Here is a 12344-nt window from a genome sequence, read left to right on the forward strand (position 1 = left end):
CTTATGGATTTCATAAACTACAGTGAGAAGTTCAACCTTTCCAGCTTGAACAAGACGCATCTCAAGAGGGAATGGTCTTTTTTGTTTGACTATATTATTAGAGACTTTACCTACAGGAAGGCTGGGTATGATAATAAATCTAGTGTGGTCCAAAAGTCGGTGTTCTCCACGATTTATAATAAACACCTTAATGTGGGGTTATTTGTCACAGCCCGAAAATATAAGAAAAAGATGACATCCGATAAGTATAATTATTACAAACGGTTAATTACAACATAATCCAAGATCGCAAAGGTTTAGTGTTTAAACAGCCCAACCCTAACAACTATTACAACTTATATAGAACCATCGAGCCTCACACAGACACGGCTAAATAACTTGAGCTTGCACATAGGCCTCAACAGCTCCATTGGTAGGATTACAAGCAGTCTGCTTGAATCTAACCATACTTGCTAGCTGAAATAACATGGGTAAATAGCAAAAAGTGAGCCAAATGCTCAGCAAGAGATATAATGAGACATAAATTAACAATATAACAGGTCATAATTCAAAGAAGGGTGGATGACATCATTATTCAAGTCAAAAACATTTTAAATCTAAACATTGCTCAAAATAAATTTTATGACGCTGTGGATTACAGCCGGTGATCAGCCGCGAAGTAATCCCGAACCTCTCCAGGTTCTAAAAAATTTGAATTGGGATCCCTAGGCCATCTTTTAAGCCTAAGTAATAAGTGTGAAAAGGACTTGCATCTTAGTCCAATTCACTAATCTCAAGAAAACATTCATTTGTTTGGAAATTTCTCCTTTAAGCAAGTATCTTTTGTAAAATTTATGCCAGGGGGTGATCTTCCAAAGATTATAAGTAAGAATATCAATTATTCCAGTTCAAGGGATTCTAGGTGATAGAATTACAATCAAAAGTTAAATAATTAGAAGGATAAGGATCTTATCAAGAAAGGAATCATCATCTTATTAGTGGGGTCATTAGAGACGAAAGATCAATCAATCAAGAGTAAGGGTATCACATAATTTTACAAGTTCAAGAATGGTATCATAAGGTTCAATGACTAAGGAAGAAAGTATTGAAAGAAACATGACTATTATATATAGGTTAAGGAAAAACAGTTGCACAAAATGAGTTTTTAAAAGAAGGGGAGAGGCACTTGCCTTCCTAAAGTCCTTAGCTAACACAAAAGCAACTTGAGCTCCCTTACTCGACTTTGATGGCAATAGTATTTCCTCTATATTCTCTTGAACCTACATATATAATAACCTCATTACTAAAAGGTCCTATACACAAACCTGAATGACTTTTTATACCACTCGACTCCAATGCAACATATAGGTTTTATGCACACGAGTATACTTTATTATCATGAAACTCTGTACTTAGTTACTTATAAACATTAGTGCACATAATTACATATAAACATGTAGTAACATGGCATTTATTCCAAATAAACATGTAAGTATCAAATGATCTCAAGACACTCTACCGTTGCTCACTCGATTCTCTCAATACCACATTTCTAGTCACAAAACTCTATAAACCCAAGTACTAAAAACCCAATTCTATTGATTCCTCTTAACATATTACCTTCTACTGACCCTAATATATCTTGATAATATCAATACACATAGATGCCTCACCTAATTGGACTCATAAACTCTTTGCACAAACCCAACCTCTCAAATGCATCTTTCGGTAATACCTTGTGTGCCTTGGCAAAATGAAACTTTCTACCTTGTGCATTCACTGAATTATGACTTTTCTTAATTAATAACTCATAAAACTAACTCCTAAACTTGGTTTGACACTAAGGCCACACTTAGGCCTACCTATGACTTTCTATGAAGTTGACACCAAACTACAGTTGCATCTTTTCAAACTACCCTGTTTCAACTAACTTAAAACTCATAAATTTTTGCTCTAAGGTTCATTCTAGTTGCTTGACCTTCCCTAGACTCCATTACACCTTTACCTATCAAGGCCCCTGGAATGCCTACCTAAAACCAACCTAAACTGGACCATAAACACATTTACTCTGAATCTGTCCCTGTTTTGGCTGCTCTTGGTTTTACACCAATGCACCCTTCAAAACCAAAGCGCTTTCACAATCTATGGCTACTGATATCAATATTAAACATTGCTCTTACAATGCCCGGCCTAGGCCTTCCGAGGCCTCACCAATTGCTCACTCAAAACCCAACCATTCTATGATTAACAACGAACTCACTACTCGCACTACACGACCCTTTTCTCCTTGGCACCAATCAAATTTACCCAACTCTACAACACGAATAATCAAAACTAAAACACTAATCACCTTGATCTTCCTATTAACTACCTATGAAAAACTAAATACACAGTGGCCATCTTTTTACGTGCATAATTCTTCTCCCGTCAGTTGATTATTCTCCTAATTCAACACCTCTTCTTGACATCTTCTTATCTTCTCCAACAATTATGGCTGAAAGGTAATAGCTTGACACATCTCTTCCATTCCTCTGCAAACACCAAGTTCTAATTAAAATTCCTCAATCTCCTTAAATAATTCTTTTAATATTGTCATTATATTCAACTTCTCCTTTCTACTCAAAGCATCATCTACCATGTTTGCTTTTCCCAGGGTGATTATGTATCGAGCAATGGTAATCCTTAATCAGCTCTAACCATCTTCGTTGCCTCATGTTGAGCTCCTTTTGAGTAAATATATACTTCAGGCTCTTATGATCTGTGTAAATTTCACATCTTTCTCCATATAAATAATGTCTCCATATCTCGAGCGCAAATACAATGGCTGCTAATTTTAAATCATGAGTAGGATACTTCAATTCATGAGGTTTAAGCTGTCTTGATGCATATGCAATCATCTTGTTATGTTACATTAGCACACAACCCAATCCTTTATGTGAAGCATCACTATATATCCCAAAATCTCCTTTGTCATCTGGTAGCACTAACACCGGAGCTATAACTAAATTCTGCTTCAACTCTTGGAAGCTTCCTTCATATTCTGCATTCCTTTCAAACTTCTGATTCTTCCTTATCAACTTTGTCAGTGATGTGGCGATCTTTGAGAAATCCTTTAAAAATCTTCTATAGTACCCAGCCAATCCTATAAAATTTCTCACTTCCGTAGACGTCCTTGGTCTTTCCCAACTCATAACCGCTTCAATCTTTGCGGGATCTACCCTGATTCCTCCACTTCCAATTATATGCCCTAACAATTGGACTTCTTTTAACCAAAATTCACACTTTAACAATTTTGCGTATAACTTCTCCTGTCTGAGAGTTTCCAATGCTATCCATAAATATTGCTCATGCTCTTCTTCGGACTTGGAATATATTAGAATATCATCAATGAATACCACCACAAACTTGTCCAAGTATTTCTTTAAAACTCGTTTCATTAGGTCCATAAAAACTACAGGGGAATTTGTTAATCCAAAAGGCATTACTAAAAACTCATAATATTCGTATCTTGTTCTGAATGCCGTCTTCAGAATATCTTCTAATTTGATCATCAACTGATGGTACCCTGACCTCAAATCAATCTTGGAGAAACACTTAGCTCCTTTTAATTGGTTAAATAGATCATCTATCCTTGGTAACGGGTATCGGTTCTTAATCATCAGCTTATTTAACTCCTGATAATCTATACATAATCTCATGCTTCCGTCCTTTTTCTTTACAAACATAACTGGAGCTCCCCCACGGCGACATGCTTGGCCTTATTACTCCTTTATCTAAAATTTCTTGTAACTGAATCGCTAACTCTTTCATTTCTGCTGGTGCCATTATATACGGTACCTTCGAAATGGGTTCTGCTCTTGGAACAAGGTTGATATTTGAACTCAATTTGTCGATCCGGTGGTAGTCCTGGTAACTCTTCTGGAAACACGTCTGAAAACTCCTTAACCACAGGGATTTCTTCTATGCTAGGAACTTCCTTCTTTTTATCCACTACATAAGCTAAAAACGCTTCACAACCTATCCTAAGCAACTTTTTAGCTTGGACAACTGTAAGAAATAATTTTCCTTGCCTCTGACCTCTAAATATCACCTTTTCTCCACTTTCCGCTCTTAAATAAACCTTTTTAGATCTACAGTCTATCTGAGCATTATTCTATCCTAACCAATCCATTCCTAATTTTATATCAAATTCCCCTAACTTGAAGAGTATCAAGTCAACTGGGAACTTATGCCCGGAGATGTCAATCTCACACTTTAGGCAGAATTGACTTACATGTACCTACTCTTGATTAGCAATTACCACATTCATTACTTCACTCATAGTCCTTCTATCACATCTTAGTATATCAAAAAAAGTTTCATATATAAAAGACCTTGTAGCTCCTAAGTCAATCAATACTTTAGCTTCAATATTATTCACCAAAAGCTTACCTACTATCACTTCTGAATTCTGAACTGCATCCTTCATTTTCAAGTTAAAAGTCCTTGCTGACGCTTGAGGAACTATTCAGATGGTGGAGGTAAAGTGAATACTTCAATGGGTCCATTTGAACTGGAGGTTTCTACACTCATCATAATCCTGATTGGTTTTGGAAATTTGCATTCTCTTGCGATGTGTCCTGGATTCCCACACCTGAAGCATGTAACTCCCGGCTTATGAGATTTACATTTATTAGCCAAATGGCCCTTCTGATTGCACTGATAACATGTCATATTAATCTTGTTGCTCACTCCTGGATGCTTCTTCCTATAATGCTTACATTAAACCCTTGGTGGCCTACTCTCCCTTGCTTGGCCCTGACTTTGCTGGTAACTCCCTTGATTATCTGGTCTTATATTCATCTCTCCTTTCCTTTGAGAATTTCCACTCTTATGGAACTCAATTCTCTTCATATCCTTATCCTGTGGATTCCCGAATCCTGATTTATCTTCGTGAAATGACACCTTCCTTTTCTTGTTATCTCTATCCTTCCTGGATTGCACTCCGTTACTCTCAATCAAAGCTTCTTTTTGCACTACTCCCGCATAAGTATTCATCTCAAACTTTGACACCTTATCTCGAATCCAATACTCAAGGCCCTGTTGAAATCTCTTTGCTCTCTTTTCTTCAGTATTCACATACTTCGTTACAAATCTCGACAACTCCATAAACTTCTTTTCATATTCCAAAATAGTCATACTCCCTTGTTTTAATTCCAGAAACTTTAACTCCATTTGATTCTGCATATATTTAGGACAATACTACTCCAGAAATAGTTCTTTGAATCTCTTCCAAGAAATAGTTTGAGTTTTCTCCAAAGCTCGCACTGAATCCCACCAATAGATAACTTCACCTTTCAAAAAATAGCTAGCATACACCATTTTTTGATCTTCCCCTAGTTGAACTAACTCAAAAGCTCTTTCCATCTCTCTTACATGTGTTTGTTATGAATGGATAAGTAGTATCATGAAAAGCAGGAGGCTTTACGTTCTGCAAAGCTTTAAAAGTCACAACTGGTTGAGGAGGTACTGGTGGATCTTGTTGATGTTGGTATTGATCATGATTCTCTGGGATCCGAAATTGTTGTTGTTGTAGAGTTTGTTGTTGCTGAGCTATTGCATTGGTTTATTATTGCAAGGTTTTCAGTATTCGAAGTATATTGTGGTCTGTTGTGGTTGAGGTACTGGTTTGCTTCATCTTTTTAGGTGGCATGTTTATTAACATTGAAGGTAGCCAACTGGAAAAGGGAATAGGAATCTTGCTCCTAGTTTCGGCTTAACGGTCATCCTCCTAAGACTCCTCGTTATCGTCTCGAGCTATTGGGGTCTCCTCTCACTGCTCCCTTTGAAGTACCTTCACAACACCCTGGAGTTCATCCACTACCATCTGGATGGTATACTGGCTGCTACGGTCGCGGTGTGCTGGAATCTCCCTGAGCTTAGCTCTAACAAACTGCATCAAAGACTCAAGTCTCACAATCAGCTGTGTCTTGGGTTCCTCTCTAAGTTGTAGATCACCTTGAAAAGCTACATCCAGTCGCTTCATCAGCAGATCGTACTTGCCCTGGAGCCTATCGAAATCAAGCCGCAAATCAGCATATATGGAGAAAGCAATAGTATCGGATGGCGGAGAAGGCGAGGACGAATGCATCCTTTGCTGAAAAATAATATAGATACACACACACACGAAGTGAATATTAGCGACTTACTCGAATAATATCTACCTACACTCTCGTGTTTTCTATATATATATATCCTATAACCTATTTGGATGGTTCAGGGATTCTAAACCTTAGCTCTGATACCAAAACCTGTCACAGCCCAAAAATATAACCGAAAGATAACAACCGATAAGTATAATAATAAAAATGGTTGATTACAACATAATCCAAGATTGCAAAAGTTTAGTGTTTGAACATCCCAACCCTAACAACTATTATAACTTATATAAAACCATCGAGCCTCACACATACATGGCTAACAACCTGAGCTCGCACATAGGCCTCAGAAGCTCTATTGGTAGGCTTACGAGCAGTCTACTTGAATCTAACCATACTTGCTAGCTGAAATAACATGGGTAAATAGCAAAAAGTGAGCCAAATGCTCAGCAAGAGATATAATGAGACATAAATTAACAATATAACAGGTCATAATTCAAAGAAGGGTGGATGACATCATTATTCAAGCCAAAAACATTTTAAATCTAAACATTGCTCAAAATAAATTTTATGACGTTGTGGATTACAGCCGGTGATCAGCCACGAAGTAATCTCGAACCTCTCCAGGTTCTAAAAAATTTAAATTGGGATCCCTAGGCAATCTTTTAAGCCTAAGTAATAAGTGTGAAAGGGACTTGCGTCTTAGTCCAATTAACTAATCTCAAGAAAACATTCATTTGTTTGGAAATTTCTCCTTTAAGCAAGTATCTTTTGTAAAATTGATGCCAGGGGTGATCTTTCAAAGATTCTAAGTAAGAATATCAATTATTCTAGTTCAAGGGATTCTAGGTGATAGAATTACAATCAAAATTCAAAGAATTAGAAGGATATGGATTTTATCAAGAAATGAATCATCATCTTACCAGTGGGGTCATTATAGATGAAAGATCAATCAATCAAGAGTAAGGGTATCGCATAATTTTACAAGTTCAAGAATCATAATCATGGTATCATAAGGTTAAATGACTAAGGAAGAAATTATTGAAATAAACATGACTATTATCAATAAGTTAAGGCAAAATAGTTACACAAAATGAGTTTTAAAAGAAGGGGAGGGGCACTTGCCTTCCTAAACTCCTTAACTAACACAAAAACAACTTGAGCTCCCTTAATCGACTTTGACGGCAAGAGTATTTCCTCTATCTTCTCTTTAACCTACATATATATTAACCTCATTACTAAAAGGTTCTATACACACACCGGAATGACTCTTTATACCACTCGACTCCAATACAACATATAGGTTTATTGCACACGACTATACTTTATTATTATGCAACTCTATGCTTAGTTACTTATACACATTAGTGCACATAATCACATATAAACATGTAGGAACATGGCATTTATTCCACATAAACATGTAAGTATCGCATGATATCAAAACACTCTACCCTTGCTCACTCTACCACATTTCTTGTCACAAAACTTTATAAACCCAAGTACTAAAAACCCAATTCTATTGATTCCTCTTAACCTATTACCTTCTAATGACCCTAATCTATCTTAAAAATATTAATACACACCGAGGCCTCACCTAATTGGACTCATAAACTCTTTGTACAAACCCAACCTCTCGAATGCACCTTTTGGCAACACCTTGTGTGCCTTGGAAAAAACGAAACTTTCTTCCTTGGGCATTCACTCAATTATGACTTTTCCTATTTCCTAACTCATAAAAATAACTCCTAATATTGGTTTGAAACTAAGGCCTCACTTGGGCCTACCTATGGCTTCCTACGAAGTTGGCACTAAACTGCAGTTAAAACTTTGCAAACTACCCTATTTTAACCAACTTAAAACCCATAAATGGTTGCTCTAAGGTTGATTATAATTGCTTAATGACCTTCCCTAGACTCCATTACACCTTTACCTATCAAGACCCGTGGATTTCCTACCCAAAACCAACCTAAACTAGACCATAAACACTCTTACTCCAAATTCGTCCCTGTTTTGGGTGCTCTTGGTTTTACACCAATGCACCCATCAAAACCAAAGCGTTTCCATAATCAATGGCTACTGATCTCAAGCTTAAACATTTCTCTAACAATGCCCAGCCTAGGCCTCTAGAGGCCTCACCAAATTCTCACTCAAAACCCAACCATTGTACGACTAACAACCAACTCACTACTTGCACTACATTACCCTTTCTCCTTAGCACCAATCGAATTTACCCAACTCCACAACAAGAATAGCCAAAACTAAAACACTAAACACCTTGATCTTCCTATTAACTACCTATGATATCATTCCATACTCCAAAATTACCAAAATTGACTAGTATATAGACATAACTAAGCATGCATAGCATTTACCAAAATTACCAAAATCGAATTAATCATGCACAAATTCGAATATAACATCAAAGTAAAATCTTGATATCAACTGAATAAGTTCACTTAACAACTTAAACTACTTTATTTAAGAGAAATAAGGCATTATCTATTACATGCAAATCAATTCGGAGCCAAAACTTATGCATTTAACCATGAAATAGCTAGTCTCGTTGATACACTAGTAGCATTTCAAAATTTAGCACTAAAACCAACATGCAAGAACTCATACTTCTATATTTAAGTAAAACATGATCTGCACGAGATTTAAACTAACATGCATGGCTAGAACTATAGAAATCAATGACATGCAAAGGCTTAAACCAAGATATATACTTTGAAAACATGATTTTTGCACTAAAACTTTGGAATACAAACAAAAGAGCTAAAATTGGTTCCATTCGGCTCCTAAAAAGCCATTGCCGAATGGAGAGGAGGGAAATGTGTAACGCCCTCCAGACCTGGGGTATAAGTCCGGGGGTTACTAGCTAATCACCAAACCTGTACAATCTGATTAACAATTAATAAAGAAATGAAATTAAACCCCTTTAACACTAACCATGATCTTTTTAGGTTGAAGTATGAAAACAAGAACCACTAACTACTTTTATTACAAACCAACATTCAAAGCCTCACAAACTCTTTTTATTACAAACCATTGTCTAATTCATTTTAAACTAAGTTCAACTTTTATTCAAACACACACACATACTATCTATCAACACTCCACCTGCTCGGGCAACTCAAAGCTTTCTTCCTGGATTGGGATCAACACCTTGGGTATAAGAGGATCCTGAGGCTTGACCCGCTTCTTTACCACTCGAGTCCTGATTGGTTTTATATTCCTTCTTAACTGAAAACAATAAGGTGAATAACAACAAAAGGGGTGAGCCAAAAGTTGTTCAACAAGTCCACAAACATATAAATAGTGTTAAAGCATTTTAAATGAATCCGCCATCCCAGGTATATCTGCCAAGATATAACCTCACGAGAATAGAAAGAACGCCATTACTGGCGAGTACAAATAAACTAAACTGGACACAAGTTCGCATCTATATTCTGCTGATCAGTCAGAATATAATGCAGATCCATATCTCAATATATAGATCCAGTCGGGTACCCAGGCACTACGGCCCACGTCGAGGCACTAGTCATCCCGGTCCTCAGGATTAAGACACACTCAATCCCAAAATATCATTATCCAGTCCATCGCTTAGCAACCGGGATAATCGGTATGCTTTGATATATTCCAAACACTAGAATATATCAATCTCTATGTGTTACCAACAGAATATGATTCAAGAATCCAAAGAAACGGAGAAATCAAGAATTGAAATGAAATATGAACAAAGGAATAGGGATTGTATATTAGTGATCAAGAACAATAATCAAGAGAATGTAAATGTGATAAATATTTGAATCAATATCACTATTCTGAAAGTAGAATAGAGGAAAAACTTGCCTTCTGCGCGACTTACTGCAATTGAATCACTTATGTCTATCACCTTGGACTATTACCGACTCAACTGGCCTGGCTGGCTTAGCTTCTGTTGACAAAACAGACTGGTTAAGTCACGTCGTACTTCATTTGCATCTTGAATCGACTTCAAACCGATCCTAACATCTACCCATACGCTTATGACTGACTCATGTATTACATATAAGCAAGTAAGACTCGATTAACCACGTAATACACATAAGCACATAAGCACATAATCATTTTTATGGTTAAAATAATTTTTAAAACCAAAATCGACTCGCTGATCGCTCAACTGATCGTTATCTGACTCGTTTTCCATTTTTCCGAAATTTTTCGGACTCGTCTCGGCACGTAACTTGACTGATAATCAAACAAGTCACAAAATCAACTAACTTCTAAAAGAAATTAAGCTTTGATATTATTTTTAATGAAAATGATTCATTTTTCTGAGTTAACAGGCTTTCATTTCATGCAAAACGGACTAACGGTTGAATTATTATTAATTAAATACTGATAATTCCATTTATTAATCATTATAAATAATTATTACTAAATTTTAAAACCCAAAAACTCGTAATGCCCATATCTTGTACGAAACGCAGTCTTTGGAATATCTTCAGCTTTAATCTTCAATTGATGATAGCCTGATCGCAAATCTATCTTTGAAAACCATGCTGCTCCTTTTAGCTGATCGAACAAATCGTCGATTCTCGGTAAGGGATACTTGTTCTTGATAGTGAGTTTATTCAATTCCCTATAGTCAATGCATAATCGCATGCTGCCGTTCTTCTTCTTCACAAATAACACCGGTGCACCCCATGGGGATACACTAGGTCGTATGATGCCTCGGTCTAGAAGATCTTGCAGTTGCGTTGACAATTCCTTCATTTCGACTGGAGCCATCCGATGTGGAGCTTTCGAAACTGGTTCTGTACCTGGTGCTAGATCAATTGTGAACTCAATTTCTCGATCTGGTGGTAACCCTGGAAGCTCGTCTGGAAAGACGTCTGGAAACTCGCACACAATTGGAATGTCTTCTATTCTAGGACTTCCTCTTTCAGTATCTAACACGTAAGCTATGTACGCCTCACATCTTTGTCGAAGCAATCGTTTAGTCTGCATCACAGTAAGAAATTTCTTCTGCTTTTTTCGCCTTTGAATATTACCGTTGCATTTTCCGCAGTTCACAATTTGACTCTCTTATTCGCGCAATCTATCTGAGCGTTATGACATGCTAACCAATCCATTCCCAAGATAATATCGAATTCTCCTAGCTTAAAAGGAATTAAATCTACCAAAAAATGATGTCCGGCTATTTCTATATCACACGCAGGACATACTCGATCTACCGGAACTTGGTCGTCATTCGCTAATTTTATAATTAACGTTTCGCCCAACCATTCGATTTCACAATGTAACTTATCAATAAATTCTTCAGAAACAAATGAACGAGTAGCTCCTGAATCAATTAATACTTTTGAAATTACGAAATTCACCAAAAGCGTACCTGCAATAACACTCGGACTCTGCACCGCTTCTTTCATGGTCATGTTAAAAGTTCTTGCTTTGGGTTGATTAGGCGGCGGCGGAGGTAATGCTAACACTCTCGGAAAACTGGCTGCCATAGCTGATCCTTCGCAATTTCTGGCGATATGCCCTTTCTTTCCACACTGGAAACAAGTCATCTCTGCTGTTCTACCTGTTGGACATTTGTTAGAATAATGCCCTTTCTGCTTACACCGATAACACGTTACATCCCTTTTGATACATACACCAGTATGCTTTCGATTACATGTCTTGCAGTACGGCACTGGAACTCTGACCATTCCCTGCTGACTGGAGGTTTGGAAACGATTACCTGCCTTCTGTGAACCTTGTCCTATCCTTTTAAAATTCAAATTTGCCCGGGCTTGGAATCCCGGCTTTCTGCTGGAGCGATCTTGGAAACTTCCCTGTCCTTTGTCTTGCTGAGATCTTTCACTTTCCCCTTCTATAATCAAAGCTTTCTGAACTACGGCGGTATACGTCGTTAATTCGAAAACTGCAACTTGGCCACGAATCCATGGTCATAACCCTTCTTGAAACCTTTGAACTAGTTTTTCTTCAGTGTCAACCTGTTCTGGAACAAACCTAGCCAACTCAGTAAATTTGGCTTCATATTCTGCCACGGACATATTTCCCTGCTTCAGTTCTAGAAACTTAATCTGCTTTTGATTCTTCACATAGCGAGGAAAATGCTTTTCTAAAAACAACTCTTTAAACCTATCCCATGCAATCACTTCTTCACCCTCTAAGGCCTTTTTAGATTCCCACCAATAATTCGCCTCTCCTTTCAACAAGTAACTAGCAAAATCA

At 37.1% G+C, this 12344-nt stretch overlaps 1 protein-coding gene across 1 annotated transcript; it reads right to left on the reverse strand.

The window, feature by feature from the left end:
• Positions 1-369: 369 nt before the first annotated feature.
• On the reverse strand, positions 370-3461 carry LOC141699886 (putative mitochondrial protein AtMg00860). The gene is made up of 3 exons (XM_074503692.1): positions 2898-3461; positions 1170-1259; positions 370-456 (listed from the first exon to the last, which is right to left on the reverse strand). Exons 1-3 carry the CDS (start codon positions 3459-3461, stop codon positions 370-372), a joined length of 741 nt encoding a protein of 246 aa, XP_074359793.1.
• Positions 3462-12344: the final 8883 nt, after the last annotated feature.

Source organism: Apium graveolens, chromosome 2, assembly GCF_009905375.1.
Source record: "Apium graveolens cultivar Ventura chromosome 2, ASM990537v1, whole genome shotgun sequence".
Taxonomy (NCBI): Eukaryota; Viridiplantae; Streptophyta; class Magnoliopsida; order Apiales; family Apiaceae; genus Apium; species Apium graveolens.